Consider the following 24,301-nt stretch of genomic DNA (forward strand, 5'->3'; position numbering starts at 1 on the left):
CAGGCTGTAACTAGTGGGGTGCCACAAGGATCAGTGCTTGGGCCTCAGCTATTTACAATCTATATTAATGACCTAGATGAAGGGACCGAGTGTAATGTATCCAAGTTTGCTGACAATACAAAGCTAGGTGGGAAAGTAAGCTGTGAGGAGGACATAAAGAGTCTGCAAAGGGATATAGACAGGTTAAGTGAGTGGGCAAGAAGGCAGATAGAATATAATGTGGGGAAATGTGAAGTTATTCACTTTGATAGGAAGAATAGAAAAACAGAATGTTTTTTAAATGGTGAGAAACTATTAAATGTTGGTATTCAGGGGGATTTGGATGTCTTTGTGCACGAATCACAGAAAGTTAACATGCAGGTACAGCAAGCATTAGGAAGACAAATTGTATGTTGAACTTTATTGCAAGGGGGTTGGAGCACAAGAGGAAAGAAGCCTTGCTGCAATTGTACAGGGCTTTGATGAGATCACACCTGGAGTACTATGTACAGAGTTGGTCTCCTTACCTAAGGAAGGATATACTTGGCTTAGAGGCGGTGCAACACAAGTTCACTAGATTGATTCCTGGGATGAGAGGGTTGTCCTAAAAGGAGAGATTGAGTAGAATGTGCCTATACTTTCTGGAGTTTAGAAGAATGAGAGGTGATCTCATTGAAACATATAAGATTCTGAGAGGGCTTGACTGGGTAGATGCTGAGAGGCGGTTTCTTCTGGCTGGAGAGTCTAGAACTAAGGGGCATATTCTCAGGATAAGGTGTCGGACATTTAGGACTGAGATGTGCTGAAATTTCTTCACTCAAAGTGTTGTGAATCTTTGGAATTCTCTACCACAGAGGGTTGTGGATGCTCAGTCGTTGAGTATATTCAAGGCTGAGATGAATAGATTTTTGGACTCTAAGAGAATCAAGGGATATAGGGATCAAGCGGGAAAGTAGAGTTGAGGTCGAAGATCAGCTATGACCTTATTGAATGGTGAAACAGCCTCGAGGGGTCATATGGCCTACTCCTGCTCCAATTTCTTATGTTTTTGTGTCCTTATGTTCTCTGTACTTTCCATATTCAGCCTGGTTCTCACTTGTATTATCCACCTGACATCTGTCATACGCCCTCTTTTTCTGCTTCATCTTACTCTCTATCTCTTTCATCATCCGGGGAGCTCTGGCTTTTGTTGCCCTGCCTTTCCCCCTCGTGGGTATGTGCCTCGACTGTAGCCGAACCATCTCCACTTCAGAGGCTGCCCGTTGTTCGAATACAGTTTTGCCTGTCAATCTTCGATTCCAATTTACCCAGGCCAGATCCATTCTCAACATAATGAAATTGGCCATGCTCCAATTTTTTAATTTTTAAAATTCATTCATGGGATGTGAGCTTCGCAGGCAAGGCCTGCATTTATTGTCCATCCCTAATTGCCCTTGAGAAGGTGGTGGTGAGCCGCCTTCTTGAACCGCTGCAGTCCATGTGGTGAAGGTTCTCCCACAGTGCTGTTAGGTCGGGAGTTCCAGGTTTTTGACCCAGCGACGAAGAAGGAATGGCAATATATTTCCAAGTGAGGATGTTGTGGGACTTGGATGGGAACGTGCAAGTGGTGGTATTCCCATGCGCCTGCAGCCCTTGTCTTTCTAGGTGATAGAGGTCACGCGTTTGGGAGATGCTATCGACAAAGCCTTGGCGAGTTGCTGCAGTGCATCTTGTAGATGGTATACACTGCAGTCATGATGCACCGGTGGTGAAGGGAGTGAATGCTTAAGGTGGCGGATGGGGTGCCATTCAAGCAGGCTGCTTTGTCCTGGATTGTGTCGAGCGTCTTGAGTGTTGTTGGAGCCACACGCATCCAGGCAACTGGAGAGTATACCATCACACTCCTGACTTGTGCCTGATAGATGGAGGAAAGGCTTTGGGGAGTCAGGAAGTGAGTCTCTCGCTACAGAATACCCAGCCTCTGACCTGCCCTTGTAGCCACAGTATTTATGTGGCTGGTCCAGTTAAGTTTCTGGTCAGTAATGACCACCAGGATATCTTTACTCTAGATTGCTTGTGTCCTTTTCCATAACTAATCTAAACCTTATGATACTATGATCACTGTTGCCTAAATGTTCCCCCACTGACACTTGATCCACTTGATCCACTTCATTCCCCTTCATTAGATTCAGCAATGCCTTCTTTCTCGTTGGGCCGGAAACATACTGATCAAGAAAGTTCTCCTGAACACACTTCAGAAATTTCCCCCCCCCCACTTTGCCCTTTACACTATTACTATCCCAGTTTAAATTAGGATAGTTGAAGTCCCAAGTTATCACTGCCCCATAATTCTTGCATCCCTCAGCATATTTCCCAGCAAATTTGCACCTCTACATCCTTCCCACTAGTTGGTGGCCTATAGAATACACCCAGTAGTGTAATGGTGCCTCTATTGTTTCTTAACTCTAACCAAATAGATTCTGTGCTTCTGTGTTCTCTTTTTAAATAACACCAGTTGTGTTCCCTTTGTAGATAGGCCAAGTTGTGTTCCCTTTGTAGATGGGTCCAATTGTCTTCCCTTAGTAGATAGACCCAGTTCTGCTCCCTTTGTAGATAGGCCCAGTTGTGCTCCCTTTGGTGTGTTGATTGCATGCTACCCATATCCTAACTCACACCAAGTCCCATTCACCCGTCATCTCTGTGCTCACTGACCTACATTAGCTTCCAGTCTGACAACGCCTCGATTTTAAATCCTCAACCTTGTTTTCAAATCCCCCCATGGCCTCGCCCCTCCATATCTCTGAAACCTTCTCCAGCACAACAACCCTCCGAAATCTCTGTGCTCCTCCAATTCAGGCCTCTTTCGCATCCTTGATTTTAATCACTCCATCATTGGCCACCGTGCTTTAAGCTGCCTCTGCCCAAGCTCTGGAATCCCTTCCCATACCTCTCCTCCTCCTTGCTCTCTCTTCTCCTTTAATACGCTCCTTAAAACCTACCTCTTTTAACAAGCTTTTGGTCACCTGTTCTAATATCTCCTTAAGTGGCTCCGTGTCAAATATTGTTTGCTAACACTCCAATGAAGCGCCTTGGGAAGTTTTACTGCTTTAAAGGTGCTATATCAATGCAAGTTGTTGTTTTATTGTTGTTTTTGAAATAGCCCCAGTTTTGTTCTCTTTTTGAAATAGCCCCAGTTGTGATCCCTTTTTTCTCCAAAGTCCCACTTCTTCTACTTTAATCCCCCAATTGTTTTGTTCAACCTACCGTTTATCTTCTGTTCTGCTAACTTTATTTTTAAAAATACCCCTAGTTCTACTCCCCTTTTAAAAAACAATCCTCATGAACAAACATGGAGTTTGATTTGTATGTTAAAAATGTACTTAAGCCTTAAAAATAGTTCAGAAGAGAAATTTTTAACTGAATTTGTAACAGCAATTAACAGCAACCCATCATAGATAAAAAAAACTCTTTGCTCTCTCTGCTAATAATCAAAAAAGAAACTACAATCACACGAGCTTCTGTTCACATGCTCCTTTTTACAGATGTACCTGTTATTAATAAATTTAAATATATTACAATCTCATCCCAAAATAAAAGCTTTGATAATTCAATCTTCCATTTCTTTCAAACCCTTTAGGGAGGGAGGGAGGGAAGGAAGCAGGTAGGGCCAATAAAAAGTATTGAAAGAACGATTTAGCCCAGATCTTCGAGGTTCCACACTGCGTTCCTCACATGGATCTCTCAGTGTGGTTCACTTGCACCCTTCTGGAAACCAGTATGCCTCATTTCACCAAGTGTACTGGCATCCAATTTTTCACCAGCCCTCTGACAGGCTGGGTCCAAGGAAAATCCTGTCCTGGGAATCCCTGTCCCTAGTCCTGCCCCCTTGGCATCAAAGGCGTGTTAGTTGTGGGGACTCCCAGCATAGAATGGGATCTGACCTATTCAGGTCCCAACTAATTTCTGGGCCCTTTCACACAACTTCCACTGCAGTTGCAGATAGAGTGTGCAAGAAAGGCTGAGCAAATTTGGCTCCACTGTCTGTTATAAAGAGGTCAATTGAAATGCTATTCATAAGAATTAAATTCCTCGCCAACTTGGGGTGTGTAGGGGGTGGTGGTGTGTGTCAGCTTCACCTCTGACTTCTGAGTGGTTCGAATCGCTCCCTCTCCCTTGGTTCTAGACCTTGGACTTATTTGGGGGTTGTGACAATAGTGCAGCAGACAACTGGTTTTGGTGCAAGAAACTTTGATCTTTATTCAAGAGAGGAAATACAACACAACAATCTTAACACGCTAATAAAATGGGGAACACTTCGATACACATGAGGGAAATTACAGTAGAAAGATACCTCACCCCTCCCAATCCCACTTTACTAGCTAAGTTGGGCTCTCAGGACCAGGGATAATGCTCACCAAACGAATCCTTGATAGTTGAGCTGGTTCGCGATTTCGGGGTTTGCTGTATGTGTTGGTTGGTGTCTGCTATAGCCCGGACGCGATCGAGGTCTTCAACTGAGTAGCTGGTCAGTCTTCGCGAGTCCGCTGATACGGTAGGGTGCGTATTGGATCTATCGGGTGAGTACCCACTTTTCTTCGTAAAGGGATAGGATTTAGAGTCTTTTGAGTAGAAAACTTACCCAGGGGTAAGTCAGGAATAGATTGTAGAGTGGAAACTTTGTGGATCTTTGGTTTTCTCCCGAGTTGGTTTTCTTTGGTCGCGGTGGCCCAATATTACCCGGTTGGTTGCTGGTAATATTTGGTTGGTTGTTTCGTAAGGCCATTGTTGCCGCGAGGTGTCTGATGGTCACTGGGGCTGTTGCTCTGGTTTCTTCTTGTGTGTCGGCCTGCTTCTAGAGCTGCTGACCTTCACTGTTGAACTTCTTTCTGTTGCCCCCTCGCCTTGTTGAACTGTCTTCCAAGCTGTCGAACTCCTGGCTGAACTGAACTTCTTGAGAAAACGGGCCTTCAATTATACTAATTGAAGCCTCCTTATCTGCGCCCCAAATCTGACCCAGTTTATTGTAAGATTTTGGCAGGCTAATTAGGAGTAACTTGTTTATGAATGTGTGAAGTGGTTTCAGGATGGTTTCATGAGTTGTTAAGCTCTTGCTTGATTGTAGTCGTTGTGCTCAGGTTTCGAGTTTCCTGACTGGGCCTGAGATTTCTATGGAGTGCGGTGATTGGATTTGTTTTATACATGTTTTGGATGGGTCCTGTAATTTGGGTGGGGACTGCTCTTCAGTGGGTCTATTGTCTGAATGTAGAGTGAGGTCACACAGTTCCCCAGACAGTTTGATTAACACCAATACTCTAGCCGTCTATTACAGACATCGATCCCAACTCCTGTTGCAGCCTTTTCCTTTACAAGCCTAAACATGCCTTTTTTTTAAAAACCAAATCTTGGTTTTTGACCTTGAATCACCCTCTGTTAGGCCCAATACATTTCATCACCCTGAAATGGTTAGAAAAGAGTCCAAAGTCCTTTACTTCAGGGTTTTTCTCTGAGTTTTGGGGGATCTGTGAATTTTGAGAATCTTACAGGTGACGTCATGAGTAACAAATCTAATGGAGTTTTTTTTTGAAGATTCACCATCATTGGTGGCTGTTGTATGTTATGTTTTAATTTTCAGTGGACATTTGATAAAATACAGAACAAAAGATTTGCAGCTAAACTGAAAGCTCTCCAGATCAAATAGAAAGTGGGATAATCACTTGGATAAATAATGGAATTGTAATTCTAATTAAGGATTCCATTTTAGAAGCTGAGATCAGTGGATAAATCTGGGATTATTCCGAGGAATTCTGCAACTATTAATAGTTACACTGGATCTGGGTAAAGGTAGTAAACAACAACATTTAAATTTGCAAATTATGCATCAAACGCAGAATGATCAGAATGAAAGGGATAACATTCAAGGAGATCGATAAAGATTCAACAAATGGCAGATAAATTATAAATATTATTTAATAGACATGTGGAAAATATTATCTGAAATATCCTACATTAAGACAACAATTTTGTCAGAAATATATATCAGGATTTACTGTTTTATGCAGATACGTTATTTACCATGGTTCAAATTGCTCAATATGAACAAATTTAATTTACGTTAATTAAGACACCATTCTTCATGACTAAAGTGCAGCATTTGTGTAGCACCATTTAACGCTTGGCTAATAAGAGATATTAAGAAATGATGACGACTGACAAATTTATCAATAAAGATTATTTTATTTGTTACTTCTGCACAGTTCAAGAAGGAATGGAGTAGACTTTAAACTTTTTGACTTCATTGGGAGGGAAAGTCGGGCTGGGTGTATAATGGTCGGCTCATCCACTCCTGGTCGTATTCTGCCCAGCGATGAAAGTTAAAATCTACCCCAATATTTCTTAAAGTAATCATCACAAACTTGTTCCTTCAAAAGTTACAAAAAAGCAACAAATCAATGGCTGAGCCCATTTCAAAATTTCTTCAAAATCATAAAGTAACACCCATTTCCCATTGTGCCATAACATCATTGATATAATTTACTATAGGCTTCACTAATTTTTTGAGAATTTGCCTTATCTGCTGACATCTCCTATCATGATACCAGTCATAGCTCAGTGGTAGCACTGTTGTCTCTGAGTCATCACACCGTTGGCTCAAGCCCCACTCCAGAGACTTGAGCACAAGATCTAGGCTGACACTTCAGTGCAGTACTGAGGGAGTGCTGTACTGTCGGAGGTGCTGTCTTTTGGATGAGAAGTTAAAACGAGACACCGTCTGCCTCTCAGGTCAACATTAAAGATCCCACGGCACTATTTCGAAGAAGAGCAGGGGAGATCACCCTGGTATCCTACCCAATATTTATCCTCAACTACCATTGCTTAAACAGCTTACCCGGTGATTATTTCATTGCTGTTTGTGGGAGTTTGCTGTGCGCAAATTGGCTGCCTCGTTTCCAACGTTACAACAGTGATTACACTTCAAAATTACTTAATTGGTTGTAAAGCATTTTGGGACATCCTGAGAAGTCTTTCTTTCTATTCGATCAGTTGCTCCCTTGTCAGGGTTTCTAATTTCCCCAGAATGAATCAAGGTTTTGTTCATCACATCCTTTAAACATTCACGCTTTATTATGGTTTTATCTATGCCTGGGAAGCTCATAAATAGCACTTGTTCACTCTTTCAAGGGTATTGTACATCTTTCCGATCTTCAGAATTGCATCAGTTTGATTTGTTTTTCAGTTTTAATTATCAATTACTCATTATAGGGTCGAAGGTCCTGCCTGTGTGTAATTCTGTCGGGAATGCTGAGTTGGTGATTTCCTTTTCTCCAATAAGTTGACTGTGGAGCAAGTTGCCAGCTGCTACACTAATCAACCCACTGTCAAGATACACTCCACTCACCAGCAATACTCGGTATTGGACAACAAGTGAAGTGGTGTTTATCCTGATTGTAAGAGCAGTTGTTTATGAGACCAGGTATTGTAGTGAATGGCTTATAGATTACCATTGTGCTTAATTGCCTTGTACTCAAATAAGGTTGTATTTATTTCCTATGTAATATTGTTTATAATTTTATTTGTTTTCAAGAAATTTTTCGTTAATATAAGGAAATTGGTGTCTGTGATTAAAACATGTTTCCACTTTTGGTTCTCAGAATTAGATCAGCATCAAGCATTCCCAGATAAGATAGATAATGTACAAACTAACACTACCATAAGAGAACCCCAATAACATGCCTTAAAAACCCAACTCCAGAAGATAATGTACATTGTGAGGAGGACAGTAGCAGACTTCAGGAGGACATAGTTAGGCTGGTAAAATGGGCAGACAGATGGCAGATGCAATTTAATACAGATAAGTGCAAAGTGATGCACTTTGGGAGGAACAACATGGAGAGGCAGTCTAATCTAAATGGTACTATTTTGAAGGTGGTGCCAGAGCAGAGGGACCTTGGGTATGTATTCACAAATCTTTGAAGATGGCAGAGCAAGTAGGTAAGGAGGTTAAGAAAGCATATGCGATGCTTGGCTTTGAAGATAGGGGCATTGAATACAATAACAAGGAAGTCATGATAAACCTTCACAAATCACTGCTTAGGTCTCAGCTGGCATATGGTATACAATTCTGGGCACCACACTTTAGGAAGGCGTGGCGAGGCCTTGTAGAGGGAACAGAGGAGGTTTACCAGGATGATACCAGGGATTCAGTTATGTGGTGAGGTTGAAGATGCTGGGATTGCTCTCCTTAGAGCAGAGAAGGTGGAGGGGAGACCGAATAGAAGTATTCAAAATTATGAGGGGTTTTCATAGAACAAGTAGGGAGAAATTGTTTCCTCTGGCAAGTGGGCCAGTAACCAGAGATCGTAGATTTAAAATAATTGGCAAACGAACTAAAGGGGAAAAGGGGAGAATTTTTTTCAATTGAACATGTACTGAAGAGGACTAATTTGCAAGGTTATGGGGAATAAGCTGGGGGATGGGATTAAATTTGGAGAGCTCTTTCAAAGAGCCGGCACAGGCACAATGGACCGAATGACCTCCTTCTCTGCTATAAGATTCTATGATAAGGAACAGAACCCCAACAACATGCCTTAAAAGCCCAGTTCCAGAATAATGGTTGCTCCAAACTGCAGTAAAGTAACAATTTTATTCCCACACCAGAGTTTCTTGGTTTTCATTTCAAACCAAGGTGACTTGGTGCCAAATTACTATTTATAGTTTAATTTGGAGTAATTCCATCAATTTTCTTTTTATTTGAGACACAATTTCAAGTCCTGAGAGAAAATATTCTGATCAGAGCCTGAAATTCCTGGTGTCCATTTCGAGTAATGGAAGTGGGGGCAGATTGGGCCTGGCATCCTCCTGTGACTAATGACTCAGGCACAGACCCAAATCATTGTGTCACACTCATTGCAATAATTGGCACAGGTGACCCACATCTGTACAGATATGTTAGAGGTGCCAGTCCAGACAGCTGGAAGGAAAATCAAATATCCCGTCCCGCTTTGATGGCAGGGACAGAGGCCCAGCAAGGGCAGAAGAGAAAATGTTGTAGAGATTTTGAAAAACTCCTCAGGGAGCAATTGGCCATTTTAGTTCTGTCTTGGAGCCTTTATTAGGTTCACACTGGAACTCAGTTAAGCTCCATTTAATGCCCTCCCCAATCCCCAAAATTTCAGGCCCAAGTCAAGTGACTCTGGATTATTCCTAGATTGAATTAAATTTCTGTATGTAGTTGGACAATACGCCTGAAAAAGATATTCCATTAATGATCCACTTCCAGGAATTACTTTCCTTTTCTTATTAGAATTCTTATAGTTCCAGACATGTGCTCCGTATGTATCTGAGAAGAAGCTCTCTATATGCTCCTTCTTCCAGGGAACATAGTAATTTTCCCAGCTTGGATATGGGATTGGATAGAACCGCCTTGTGATCCATAAAGAGATGCCATTGCATTCTTTTCCAGTGAAGTCGGCCAGGTTATTAGACAGGCACCATCGCTTCAGAACACGGGTTATCAGTGCAGGACCTTGTTGACCCCAAATGTGTCCAATATAATGGGCCACAAAATCTTCCATGCAGTTCCAAATAAAAGGATGGCTTTCATGAAATCCCATTGCTCCATTACTGGTATAGTCTACTTGTTCTCCACAGGTAAAATTGGCAAATGGCAAAGGCTTCATTGATATAATGTCGGTATCCAGGTAGATGCCACCGTATTTCCATAGCAGTGCTAACCTGCAGCCATCAGCAAGCACATGGATCCAAAATCTTTCCAAATCTGGATTTACCTGTGATAAAATAAACACAGTAAAATGTAATCTATAATGTTCATTTTCACCACATTTAAATTTATTTCTTCTCTAGATTTTGTTGCTCCTTCTTAAGATAAAGACATTCCTCAGCCAAGAAACACAGTTTGCTGGGGCTCCAGGTAGCTCCCAAGGCCACTCTATAACCAGGGTTATAAGAGTGTGTGAATTGATTTGTTTACCAGTGGTCTCCCCCTGCAGAATTATGGGTATGAATCTGTACCTTTCCTGTACATGGCACAACAGGTGATAACTAAAGTGTTTAGAAGGAATGACAAACCAATGAAGAAAACCAGAAACATTCAAAGCATAAGGTTTTTTTATTCTTCAAAGATAGTGCAATTTCTGCAATATGGAAAAGATAGCACTGGGATTTGTTCTGATCAATTGGCCTCTTCCCAATTCTTTAAACTGGTTTCGCACCAAAAGGGAGATTTGAGCAAATCAAGTCTCATGTAAAGCGAAACTTTGTGCATGCCATAAATGGAATAGCAAGCTACAAGACTAACAACTTCTCTTTCATTACAATATAAAACACTCAGAGGCCACATCGGACACCCACTGTGCTCATCTGTTTATTGTGAAAGGTGGTAAATCACACAATGTCACATCATTACTTTCAGGCTAAAGTTATTAAAGTTTGCTGGCTGTGCCTTTTCAGATCTCCTATCCCTTCACCTTCCCAGTACTCCATCTCCTTCTTATCAGCCCCTCATTCCCATCAGTACAAATACTTCATCCCCTACGAACTACCTAGTCCGCCCCTGTATCCTCACCTCCCACTTGATTTGATGTTATTCACTTCACCCTTAATCCTCCATTCACTCCCACCCCATTGCTACTCACCCCCACCAAGGGTAGGTGTGAGAGGGTCCCTCATCCTCAACCTGTTTACTTTCTCTCTTTCACTCCTTGTAACCTACTTTTCCATCTGTTTCAAGCACTAAGCAGCTGGGATGGCCTTTCCACTAGGCATATTCCTGTTCTGAATAATAATTGTAAACAATTTTACAACACCAAGTTATAGTCCAACAAATTTATTTTAAATTCCACAAGCTTTCGGAGGCTTCCTCCTTCCTCAGGTGAACGGTGTGGAAATGAAATTTTCAAATCCTTCGCATTTGAAAATCACAGAACAATGCCTGGTGATTACTGCCCGTTGCCAAGGCAATCACAGTGAGCAGACAGAAAGGTGTCACCTAAAAGGCCACCGAATATACAAACCCCCCAAAAAAAAGAGAGAGAGAGAGAAGGAAGACAGTCAGTGACCTGTTATATTAAAAACAGATAACATTTGTTCGCTGGTGGGGTTACGTGTAGTGTGACATGAACCCAAGATCCCGGTTGAGGCCGTCCTCATGGGTGCGGAACTTGGCTATCAATTTCTGCTCGACGATTTTGCGTTGTCGTGTGTCTCGAAGGCCGCCTTGGAGTATGCTTACCCGAAGGTCGGTGGCTGAATGTCCATGACTGCTGAAGTGTTCCCCGACAGGGAGAGAACCCTCCTGTTTGGCGATTGTTGCGCGGTGTCCGTTCATCCGTTGTCGCAGCGTCTGCATGGTCTCGCCAATGTACCATGCTCTGGGGCATCCTTTCCTGCAACGTATGAGGTAGACAACGTTGGCCGAGTCACAGGAGTATGATCCGTGCACCTGGTGGGTGGTGTCTTCTCGTGTGATGGTGGTATCTGTGTCGATGATCTGGCATGTCTTGCAGAGGTTACCGTGGCAGGGTTGTGTGGTGTCGTGGACGCTGTTCTCATGAAAGCTGCTAATTTGCTGCAAACGATGGTTTGTTTGAGGTTGGGTGGCTGTTTAAAGGCGAGTAGTGGAGGTGTGGGGATGGCCATAGTGAGGTGTTCGTCATCATTGATGACATGTTGAAGGCTGCGGAGAACATGGCGTAGTTTCTCCGCTCCGGGGAAGTACTGGACGACGAAGGGTACTCTGTTGGTTGCGTCCCGTGTTAGTCTTCTGAGGAGGTCTACGCGATTTTTCGCTGTGGCCCGTCGGAACTGTCGATCGATGAGTCGAGCATCATATCCCGTTCTTACTAGGGCGTCTTTCAGCGTCTGTAGGTGTCCATCGCGTTCCTTCTCGTCTGAGCAGACCCTGTGTATTCGCAGGGCCTGTCCATAGGGGATGGCCTCTTTGATGTGGTTAGGGTGGAAGCTGGAAAAGTGGAGCATCGTGAGGTTGTCCGTGGGCTTGCGGTAGAGTGAAGTGCTGAGGTGCCCGTCTTTGATGGAGATTCGTGTGTCCAAGAAAGAAACTGATTCTGAGGAGTAGTCCATGGTGAGCTTGATGGTGGGATGGAACTTGTTGATGTTATCGTGTAGTCTCTTTAGTGATTCCTCACCGTGGGTCCATAGAAAGAAAATGTCGTCGATGTATCTGGTGTACAATGTTGTTTGGAGGTCTTGTGCAGTGAAGAAGTCCTGCTCGAACTTGTGCATGAAAATGTTGGCGTATTGGGGTGCGAATTTGGTCCCCATGGCTGTTCCGTGTGTTTGGGTAAAGAACTGGTTATTGAAGGTGAAGACATTGTGATCCAGGATGAAGCGGATGAGTTGTAGGATGGCGTCTGGAGATTGGCTGTTGTTGGTGTTGAGTATTGATGCTGTCGCAGCGATGCCGTCATCGTGGGGGATACTGGTGTAGAGTGCCGAGACGTCCATCGTGGTGAGAAGTGTTCCTGGTTCAACAGGTCCGTGGGTACTGAGTTTTTGTAGAAAGTCTGTAGTGTCGCGACAGAAGCTGGGGGTTCCCTGCACGATGGGTTTCAGGATGCCCTCGATGTATCCAGAGAGGTTCTCACACAGGGTTCCGTTGCCTGATACGATAGGACGTCCGGGTGTGTTGGCTTTGTGTATCTTTGGGAGGCAGTAGAAGTCTCCCACGTCGGGAGTACGTGGGATGAGAGTGCGTAGGATGTTTTGAAGGTCTGGATCGAAGGTCTTCATCAGTTTGTTGAGCTGATGGGTGTGTTCTTTGGTCGGGTCTGTGGGTAACCGTCTGTAGTGTTCCTGGTTGTCCAGTTGTCGGTATGCTTCTTTGCAATAGTCCGTTCTGTTCTGTATGACGATGGCTCCTCCTTTGTCCGCTGGTTTGATGACGATGTTGCGGTTGGTCTTGAGAGCTTTGATGGCGTTGCGTTGTGCTCGGGTGACATTCTCGACTGTCTTCCGAGTGCAGCTGATGAATCTGGCATAGACGCATTTCCTGACAGCTTGAGCATACATGTCAAGCTGAGGACAGCGACCCTCTGGAGGAGTCCAGTGAGACTCTTTCCTCTTTGGTTGCTGTACCGCGGATCCCTCTGTCTGCTGTTCCGGATCGTCGATTGTCTCATTGGGTTCGCTGCTGAAATCTTGGGGTTTGTGGTAGAATTCCCAGAGCCTCATTCTCCTGATGAATTCCTCTGTGTCCGCCGCGAGACTAGTGGGGTCCATTTTGGTAGTGGGGCAGAAATTGAGCCCTCGGCTGAGAACTTCGATTTCGTCTGGTTGAAGGGTGTGGTCGGACAGATTGACGATAGACTTCCCTGTGGTTGCAACCGTGGTACCAGGGGAAGCTTGGTCGATGCTGGTGGTGATGCCGAGTTTCTCAAGCTTCCTGCTCTTGGTTTTCATGTAGGCAGCGTAGTTCCATTGCCTCGCCTGTTTGGCGGTGTCTCGTAGCTGGTCTGCTGTGTCCTGAGTACAGGTTGAGAGTATGGACTCTATCTTAGTTTCGAGGTTGCGGCGTCTGCTATAGAGTTGGTGTACGAGATGGTTGCGGAGTGTGCGAGAGGTACGACGGCAGAGTCTCTCAGCGTAATCCGAGTTGTATGTGGACTTGAGTGGGTACGTGATCTGTAGTCCTTTCGGGATCTTGTCTGCTTTCTTGCAGCTCTGTAAAAACTTGATGTCTGTGTCTAAATGCGCAATCTTCTTGGATATCCTTTCCACTGTGAGCCGGCAGTTTGTGGTGTCGATGGTAGCCATGATGTGGAGATGCCGGTGATGGACTGGGGTTGACAATTGTAAACAATTTTACAACACCAGTGTGATTTGCTCACTGTGATTGCCTTGGCAACGGGCAGTAATCACCAGGCATTGTTCTGTGATTTCCACACCGTTCACCTGAGGAAGGAGGAAGCCTCCGAAAGCTTGTGGAATTTAAAATAAATTTGTTGGACTATAACTTGGTGTTGTAAAATTGTTTACAATTGTCAACCCCAGTCCATCACCGGCATCTCCACATCCTGAATAATAATGGTAGAGGAAGAGGAGAAGCAGAGGCAAGAAGGTCCGAGACTGAGGCGCCACGTCAGAAGACAGCAGGCCACTCACTATTACCGCTATTGGTGGCAATGCATTTGCACTTGTTTTACACATTTTTGGGTTCTGTGGCAGGAAATTTCGGCATAAGATCCTGTCAACAAGATCAGCGTTAATTTCTGCTCAAGTGCAGTCCAGAAAATTCCAGGACTGTGTTTCTGCCTCTCTCTTTATCTTTCTCTATCCTTCACTCCAGGTATTAATAGTTGGAATCTCTGTCTCACAGGTGTAAGCCATTAGCAATTACCTTTTCTGTCAACAAAACATAGGTGAGATAATTGGTTGGCTTCAAAATTCAGCTTTTCTTATTGAAAATGATCTATGAACATAAAGACACGTCGTAGAAATTTAATTACACTGCACAGGTAAAGAATGAACAATCTGAATTCAGCTCACAGCATCGCAGTATTGTTTAAAACCTTATTTTGTCGAGTAAAGCTTTTAAAAAATTTATTGTCGGGATGTGGGCATCGCTGGTAAGGCCGGAATTTGTTGCCTATCCCTAGTTGCCCTTGAGGAGGTGATGTTGGGCCTTCTCCTAGAACCACAGCAGTCTGTGTGGTGAGGCCGATCCCACAATGCTATCATTGAAGAAGTTCCAGGATTTTGATCCAGCGACAATGAAGGAACAGCGAAACATGTCCATCAAGAGACTATTCGCAAAAATGAGAATGCATGGAAATGGAGGCAATCTATTGACATGGGTAGCGAATTGGTTAGGAGGTAGACAGAGAGTATGGATAATGGATATGTTCTCCAATTGACAGGATGTGACTAGTGGTGTCCCCCAGGGATCTGTAATGCGGCCTCAGTTTTTCACTATATTTATCAATGACCCAGATGAAGAAATAAAATATCCAAGTACCCCGTATATCCAAGTTTGCTGATGACACCATGTTCGCTGGCACACTAAGTAGTGTAAATGGGAGAAGAACATTGCATAGGGACATTGATAGATTAAGTGAGTGCGCAAAACTGTGGCAGATGGAGTTCAATGTGGGGAAGTGTGAGGTCATCCAGTTTGGACCTAAGAAAGATTGATCAAATTATCTTATAAATGATAAGAAGCAAGGATCTGTGGAGGAGCAGAGAGATGTTGGAATCCATGTACAGAAATTACTAAAATCTAGTGGACAAGTACAAAAAATAATCAGAAAGGCTAATGGAATATTAGCCTTTATCTCAAGGGGGCTGGAATAGAAACAGGTGGAAGTTATACTACAGTTGTCTCGAGCTCTGGTTAGACCACATATGGAGTACTGTGTTCAGTCCTGGGCACTGCGGCTCAGGAAGGATATATTGGCCTTGGAGAGGGTGCAGCGCAGATTCATCAGAATGATACTGGGGCTAAAAGGGTTAAAGTATAAGGACACGTTGCATAGACTAGGCTTGTATTCCCTTGAGTATAAAAGATTAAGGGGTGATCTAATTGAGTTGTTTAAGACGATTAAAGGATTTGATAGGGAAGATAGAGAATCTATTTATGCTGGTGGGAGACTCCAGAAGGAGGGGGCAAAACCTTAAAATTAGAGCTAGGCCATTCAGGGGTGAAGTCAGGAAGCACTTCTTCACAGAATGGGTAGTAGAATTCTGGAACTCTCTCCCAACAAAAGCTGTTGAGGCTCGGCCAATTGAACATGTCAAAACTGAGATTGATAGATTTTTGTTAGGTAAGAGTATCAAAGGGTATGGAACCAAAGCGGGTAAATGGAGTTAAGATACAGATCGGCCCTGATCTAACTGAATGGTGGAACAGGATTGATGGACAGAATGGTCTACTCCTGTTCCACTGTTCCTGTGTTGCTATGTCCAAGTCAGGATGGTGTGTGACTTTGAGGGGAAAGTGGAGGTGATCGTATTCCCATGCACCCGCTGCCCTTGTGCTTATAGGTGGTAAAGGTTGTGTGTTTGGGCTGCTGAAGAAGCCTTGTGTATCCAAGGTACACCAAATGTGGAGGGTTTGAATGTTTAAGCGAGTGCTTGGGGTGCCAATAAAGCAGATTGCTTTGTCCTGGATAGTGCTGAGCTTCTTGAGTGGTTTTGGAGGTGCACTTATTCAGACAAGTGGAGAGTATTGCTTCACATTCCTGAATTATGCCTTGTTGATGGTAGAGAATGACCACAAACAACTTCCTTTGTGCCAAGTATGACTCCAGCCACTGGAAAGTTTTCCCCCTGATCTCGATTGGTTTAACCTTTACCAGGGCTCATTGGTGCCACACTTGGTCAAATGCTGCCTTGATGTCAAGGACAGTCACTCTCAACTCATCTCTGGAATTCATCTCTTGTGCCCATGTTTGCAACAAGGCTGTAATGAAGTCTGGAGCCAAGTGATTCTGGACAAACCCCAACTGAGCATCAGTAAGCAGGTTATTGGTGAGTAAGTGTCACTCAATAGCACTGTTGACTACTTCGTCCATCAATTTGCTGATGATTGGGAGTTGGCTGATGTGGTGATAATTGGCCAGGTTGGATTTATCCTACATTTTGTAGACAGGACATACCTGGGCAATTTTCCACATAGTCGGGTAGATGCCAGTATTGTTGCTATACTAGAAGAGCTTAGCTATTTCTGGAGGATAGGTTTTCTGCAGCACAGCCAGGATATTGTCTGGGCCCATAGCCTTTACTGGTCTGGTGCACTCAGCCATTTCTTGATGTCAGGTGGAGTGAAACGAATTAGCTAAAGACTGGCATCCGTGAGGGTGGGAACCACAGGAGGAGATCGAGAAGGATCAGCCACTCAGCACTTCTGGCTGAAGATGGTTGTGAACACGCCCAATCTTCCAATATGGCCCCTTTCCTGGGCCTACTCTGCACAGGATTCTTCAGCGGCCACCAACATTTACATATGTAAGAGGCATAATGCCTGTTTCAGGTGGCCGTCAGGGATACCTGAAGAACAGCCTGACCCAACATTCAGTTGGACATTTTTCAGGTATCCTTGGGACAGAGAACATTCGTCCCTGAAATTGGCCCTCGCAAACATTCCTGGGAACGATGTGAGGACCAGTCTTCTCAGGGTCTATGTCAGCTGAGAGGCAAATGTCATTCTGTACCGTCTGCTGTATGGACACCTGCAGTTACTATGCAGCAGAGCACTTGCAAATCTGCCGGGTCATTAACAGGCAGCTGTTGCCAGACACTTGGCTGCACTTCCTTGCAGTCATGAGCAATATGGTGCTATGGAATGGCATGGGGCAACCTTCCACACAACATCACCTCGACTTCAGCAGGTATCAACAGGGAGATGGGAATTGGGCCACTTTGTCACTTCTCTGCAAACTCATGATGACACCGAAAGTTCCCTTCCCCTTCACTTTGATCAGTTACCTTAATTTCCTGCCCTTTCAGCCTTCCTGGGAGAGGCTGGTAGCATTATAGTCCGAGAGGAATCTCAGCCATATTCATTAACAGAAAGGGATTCCACTCCCTTAATGTGCGGCCACAATCAGTGCATCATGCAGGTCAATGCCCGCCATCCTGGCAGCAGTCATGATTCCTTCATCCTGCGGCAGTCCTCTGTGTCACCTATATTTCAACCAGCACAGCAAGTCAAAGGCTGGCTAATGGGTGACAAGGGTTATCCCTCATTAAATGGCTCATGACTCTGTTCTGGAATGCATGCACACGTGCTCAGCACGCCTAAAACAAGAGCAATGCTGCCACACGGAACATCATTGAGCAGATCATAGGCATCCTCAAGCAACACTTCCTCTGACTGGACCGCTCTGGAGGAGCCCTGCAGTACTCAGCTGAGCGGGTATCAAGATTTGTCGTTGTATGCTGCATGCTGCACAACCTCGCCATTATGAGGGAACAGCCCTTGCCACCAGTTAACCAGAGAGAACCTGAGCAAGAGGTAGAGGAAGAGGAGGTGGAGGAGGAGGAGGAAGAGGAGGAAGAGGCAGGAAGGCTACTGGTAAACAGGCCCTGTCTGCGAGGGCACTGTTTGATCAGATTATTAATGAGCAACACCAGTAACCTCAACGACACCTCCCCATTCACCAACAGTCCCACACTCCTTACCTTTCCTCTCTCACATGACCATTACATCGTCCTCCTTATGATTACACATTGCTGCACACAGTATCTTCTGGCTGAAGATATTTGCAAACACTTCAGCAAAAGACAAGGCTGAAGCGTTTGCAACCATCTTCAGCCAGAAGTGCCGAGTGGATGATCCATCTCGGCCACCCCCCGATATCCCCATCATCACAGAAGCCAGTCTTCAGCCAATTTGATTCACTCCACATGATATCAAGAAACAGCTGAATGCACTGGATACAGCAAAGGCTATGGGTCCCGACAACATCCCGGCTGTCGTGCTGAAGACTTGTGCTACAGAACTAGCTGAGCCTCTAGCCAAGCTGTTCCAGTACAGCTACAACACTGGCATCTACCCGACAATGTGGAAAATTGCCCAGGTATGTCCTGTCCACAAAAAGTAGGACAAATCCAATCCGGCCAATCACCACCCCATCAGTCTACTCTCAATCATCAGCAGAGTGATGGAAGGTGTCGTCGACAGTGCTATCAAGCGGCACTTACTCACAAATAACCTGCTCACCGATGCTCAGTTTGGGTTCTGCCAGGACCACTCGGCTCCAGACCTCATTGCAGCCTTGGTCCAAACATGGACAAAAGAGCTGAATTCCAGAGGTGAGGTGAGAGTGACTGCCCTTGACATCAAGGCAGCATTTGACCGAGTGTGGCACCAAGGAGCCCTAGTAAAATTGAAGTCAGTGGGAAACAGGGGGAAAACTCTCAGTAGCTGGAGTCATACCTAGCACAAAGGAAGATGGTAGTGGTTGTTGGAGGCCAATCATCTCAGCCCCAGGACATTGCTGCAGGAGTTCCTCAAGGCAGTGTCCTAGGCCCAACCATCTTCACCTGCTTCATCAATGAACTTCCTTCCATCATAAGGTCAGAAATGGGGATGTTCCCTGATGATTGCACAGTGTTCAGTTCCATTCACAACCCCTCAGAGAATGAAGCAGTCAGAGCCCGCATGCAGCAAGACCTGGACAACATCCAGGCTTGGGCTAAGTGGCAAGTAACATTTATGCCAGAAAAGTGCCAGGAAATGATCATCTCCGTTAAGAGAGAGTCTAACCACCTACCTTTGACATTCAACGGCATTACCATCGCCGAATCCCCCACTATCAACATCCTGGGAGTCACCATTGACCAGAAACTTAACTGGACCAGCCACATAAATACTGTGGCTACAAGAGCAGGCCAGAGGCTGGGTGTTCTGCGGCGAGTGACTCACCTCCTGACTCCCCAAAGCCTTTCCACTATCTACAAAGCACAAATCAGGAGTGCAATGGAGTACTCTCCACTTGCTTGGATGAGTGCAGCTCCAACAACACTCAAGAAGCTCGACACCATCCAGGACAAAGCAGCCCACTTGATTGGCACCCCATCCACCACCCTAAACATTCACTCCCTTCACCATCAGCGCACAGTGGCTGCAGTGTGTACCATCCACAGGATGCACTGCAGCAACTCGCCAAGGCTTCTTCGACAGCACCTCCCAAACCCGTGACTTCTACCACCTAGAAGGACAAGAGCAGCAGGTACATGGGAAGAACACCACCTGCATGTTCCCCTCCAAGTCACACACCATCCTGACTTGGAAATATATCGCCGTTCCTTCATCGTCGCTGGGTCAAAATCCTGGAACTCCCTTCCTAACAGCACTGTGGGAGAACCTTCACCACACGGACTGCAGCAGTTCAAGAAGGCGGCTCACCCTCACCTTCTCGAGGGCAAATAGGGATGGGAAATAAATGCCGGCCTCGCCAGCGACACCCGCATCCCATGAATGAATTAAAAAAAAGCTCATCGCAGAAATACAAACCATCACCAAATGCAAATTAAAATCCACACTTATAAATTAACACATGAAATGATTCAAATAAAATGAGACTATTCATTCATGTGCTTTCCTTTTAGCATCTGCCGCTCGTGTGCCTTTACCGTTCCTAATGTTCCTATGAAGTGCATCCCCAATGGCTGGAGCATGGGTGGTGGAAGGCTTCTGACTTTCAATTCAGGAGACTGGACTGCAGATGGCCTTGGAAGATGACCTCGAGCAGCTCTGGGCCTCGACGGTCGGGCATCACACAGTACCATCACGGCCTGGGCTACAGCGGTGTGGGCTCCCTGGCTGACAGGCAACAGCGAGGGCACTAGCGGAGTGGCCAGGGATGGGAGCAGGAATACTGTCATCCTGAGAGAGGACAGAAGGTTCATCTTCCGTGGCGCCACTGCCACTCTCCTGAGGTGGCGCCCCAGCAATCCTGGTGATTTGCTGGAGAACAGATTGCTGGACTGCTGTGACACCCTGGAAGCCCCTTTCAAACAGTGGTACCCAGAGCCACGATAGCAGCAGTCTGAGCTTGTAAGCAGCAGTCTGAGTTTCCAAGACAGCAGTCTGAGCTCCAAATGCAGCTGTCAGACCTTTGACGGCAGATGTTTGTGCTGCAATGGAAGCTGTGACATCGGTCATCAGACACTGTATCGTGGTGGGTTCCACAGGTGTGCTGATGGAGGTGACCACCCGTTCAACGTGGGAAAGGATGGGCTCCAAGCTCTGCGCAAAGCCCTGTGCCAAATTGGAGCTGGACTCCCCCATACCCCATGACATTGTGTGAAGGCTTTCTTGCAGGCTTTCCAGTGCGCCAAGCATTTGGTTGTGTATGGCCATCAGCCTTCTTCTGTAACCTGATGCATCAAAGTCATCATCTGACTCCTCGGCAGGAGAAGTAGTGTGCGACCTCACCTTCCGGCAAGCTGGCACCTGCGGTTGCCATACCTCCTGCCCCGGCTCCTGCACATTTGTGCCCGGTATCTCACCACGTGCAGATTCCTGCTCTATTCTAGCCTCTAAACTACGCACAGTGTCAGTCTCTGAGCTGTTGGCTTCAAGCGTAAGATCAAGTGACGGTGTGTCTTCATCATCACTGTCGTCTTCTTCTGCCTCCTCTGTCTGGACAGGTTTCCAGTTCTGGGGTATCTGAAATGACGAAAGGACACGGGTTGAGTTGTGGTGAAGGGAGTGGAGAAAGTAAGACGTGCGTGAATCTGCAGCACATGAGATCGAAAAGATTGTAGGATGAGGGAGAAGTCGGAAATGAGAAGGTGGATTAGTTATGCAGAGACCCTCATCATCGATACCTCCAGCACCACCAGTGGCCACGGACTCAGTGATGGCCCATCCAATGATGGCCAGCACTGCCTCCTCCGTGGTTGTTAGGACGTGTAGGCATGACTGTCCTTTTCAAGTTCTTTCTTGCTTCTGTTACGTGCCAACTTCTGCAAGAAAGAGGTAAGTGTGTCAGTCACTGTCCTGCAAGATGTTTGGGTGATGTGACTGTCATGGTTGAATAGCTGCCAGTGTGTGTGACCTGTGAGTTGTGGGTGTGCGGCTTGCAACAGTGGTAATGTGTGAGGGTGAGATGAAGCATCTGATTTGAAGAGTTGCGTACTGATTGGAAGAGTTTGTTGGTAGGTGGGTGATGGGGTGGTGTAGTGCGTGGAGCAGTGGTGCAGTTGGTAGGAGATGCCACCTGACAGTTGTATTGACTCACCTTATCCACTCATGTCAAATCATTTAACTTCTTCTTGCACTGCATCAGTGTTCATGGCGCTATGCCCCTTGTGTTGACCTCATCCGTTACTTCCTTCCACTGCCTCTTGAGCATATGTCTGGAGGGCCTCCTGCGCCCCCCCTCCGTGGATAAAGAATGCCCCTCCTTCTGTGCACCTCTTGCACCAAGGCCTCTAGTGCACCATCCGAGAACCTTGGTGCACGCTCTCTCAGAGGCGCTGTCATTCTTCATGATATTCCAGCACACAATTACTTCCCAATGGACTTCCAGCACTTCCTACAGCCTCAGTGCACCTCCCATTTAAGAGGTGCAGGTTGCCTTTAAGTAGCACTAGCCACTCCTGATATCGGGCCCCCCTGTTGATGCATGCAGGCAATTCACAGCACAGGTAGCACTGGCTGCACACAGTAATCATTTAAATCATCAGGCAGCATGAAAGTTACATGCGGCCTGCATCGCAATGAACAGGCGTAGGTTAATCGCACACCGGGATCCCAGTGCCCGTTTTCGTGGGGTTATTCAATATAACCCTTGTAGTGTCTCATGCTCCTCAGTTTTACCTTTGATTTTCAAATACTGCAAATTGGGACTTCAAAACCAACTATGAACCGCACTCCTTAAGCAAATCCAATATTCACCACCATTCATTTATTTACAAACAGAAATGTCCACTGTACAGCCCAGAAATAGTAAACAACAAAACCACTTTCACTTCTCAGAGGATATTGCTTCCATTCTCATCATTTTCACATTAATATTATATAGATACTGCTATTTCAAAAAGGAAATTACAGTCAAACAACTAATTGACTCATTAAAATTATTTCTAATAATTGGTTACCTTTTGATACCAGTCTTTCAAAGGAGTGTCTTCAAACAGTGCGGAGACATTCAAAGGTACAAGGACGACATTACTTATTGAGGAAAGCAAAGGGATACCTGCATACTCAGGGTGTGGATATTGTGCTATGTTGCCACTGAATCCCTTCATGAAGTAATAAATACGTTTGTCTGGGTTTAAACGAGCAGCAGACTCCACTGAACACACCGCCAATGGTGTCGGCTCCACTTTATCAGTCGTCTCCACAAATATAATCCCAGATTTCGTGATTGGATTTGGGTCAGCTTTATTTTTCATCTGGGATATTTTGAAGATGTAGTTTTGAATATACTGATAGGTGTCTGTCTTACAGTATATGTACAGCACACTACAAATTGCAATCGTGAGGATAAACAGACACCCCTTGTACTGGTAAAGCATGGTGTGGAGCTGAGATATTTCTTCCAGGGGTCCTGTGAAACATAAAGATGAAGGAATTTTTTTTAGTAATGAACTAAATACACTGCTATTGATGATTGTACTGAAATTAATCAGAGTTTATTTATTTTCATAAAAACCATATAACAATTATGTCATTGTTGGAGGCAAAACTGCTGGAAAGTCATACTCTTCCAAGACATATACGTTTTTCATATGCATCGAAAAAGATTAAAGTTCAGAAACAATAGAAACTGAAATGAATCCTACAAACATTCGGTGCTAAAATGTGCTGTAGATGCACTGCTTCATATGATTTATGTTATAGATGTGCACATCTGTAACTAATAATGTAGAGAAAGGAGTGTCTATGGATACTATCTGTATGGACTGCCAGAAGGCCTTCAATAAAGTTCAGCACAACAGATTATTTGCTAAAATGAGATCGCACGGGATTGAAGATAGCCTTTTGACTTTTGTTGGAAATTGGTTTTGAGGTAGGAGACAGAGAGTGGGGATAAAGGGTAGGTAGTCAGATTGGTAAGATATGAAAAGTGGTGTTCCCCAGGGATCTGTTCTCGGGCTTCAGCGCATCACTATTTTGATGAATGACTTGGATGAACGAATAGAGAGTTGTATATCCAAGTTGTTAGGTGATACTAAATTAGGAGGGACAGTTAGTAGTGCAGACGCGATCAGGAATTTGCAAAGGGACATAGACAGATTAAGTGAGTGGGCAAAATTATGGCAGATCGAGTTTAATGTGGACCAGTGCGAGGTCATCCACTTTGGACCTCAGAAAGACAAATCCCAGTATTTTCCAAATGGTGAGAAACTACGAACTGTAGAGGAGCAAAGGGATTTGTGAGTCCAAGTACACAAATAATTTAAAGCTAGTAGACGGGTTCAACAAGCAATCAGAAAGGCTAATGGAATGTTGGCCTTTATCTGAAGGGAGCTTGATTACAAAAGGGAGGAAGTTATGTTTCAATTGTATAGAGAATTGGTCAGACCCCATCTTTTGGGCACCGCACGTCATGAAGGATATGTTGGCCTTGGAGGAAGTACAGCACAGATTCACCAGAATGATACCAAGGCTTTTTATTATTCGTTCATGGGATGTGGGCGTCGCTGGGGAGGCCAGCATTTATTACCCATCCCTATTTGCCCTCGAGAAGGTGAGGGTGAACCACCTTATTGAACCGCTGCAGTCCGTGTGGTGCAGGTTCACCCACAGTGCCATTAGGAAGGGAGTTCCAGGATTTTGACCCAGCGACAATGAAGGAACGGCGATATATTTCCGAGTCGGGATGGTGTGTGACTTGGAGGGCAACGTGCA

At 45.0% G+C, this 24,301-nt stretch overlaps 1 protein-coding gene across 1 annotated transcript; it reads right to left on the reverse strand.

Annotated features, from left to right (window-relative positions):
• Positions 1–9,089: 9,089 nt before the first annotated feature.
• Positions 9,090–22,965, reverse strand: LOC137331161 (alpha-1,4-N-acetylglucosaminyltransferase-like). The gene is made up of 2 exons (XM_067994763.1): positions 22,546–22,965; positions 9,090–9,743 (listed from the first exon to the last, which is right to left on the reverse strand). The coding sequence occupies exons 1-2, from the start codon at positions 22,963–22,965 to the stop codon at positions 9,090–9,092; spliced, it is 1,074 nt and encodes a 357-aa protein (XP_067850864.1).
• Between the last annotated feature and the right edge of the window lie 1,336 nt (positions 22,966–24,301).

The sequence above is a fragment of the Heptranchias perlo genome, chromosome 13 (genome assembly GCF_035084215.1).
Source record: "Heptranchias perlo isolate sHepPer1 chromosome 13, sHepPer1.hap1, whole genome shotgun sequence".
Taxonomy (NCBI): Eukaryota; Metazoa; Chordata; class Chondrichthyes; order Hexanchiformes; family Hexanchidae; genus Heptranchias; species Heptranchias perlo.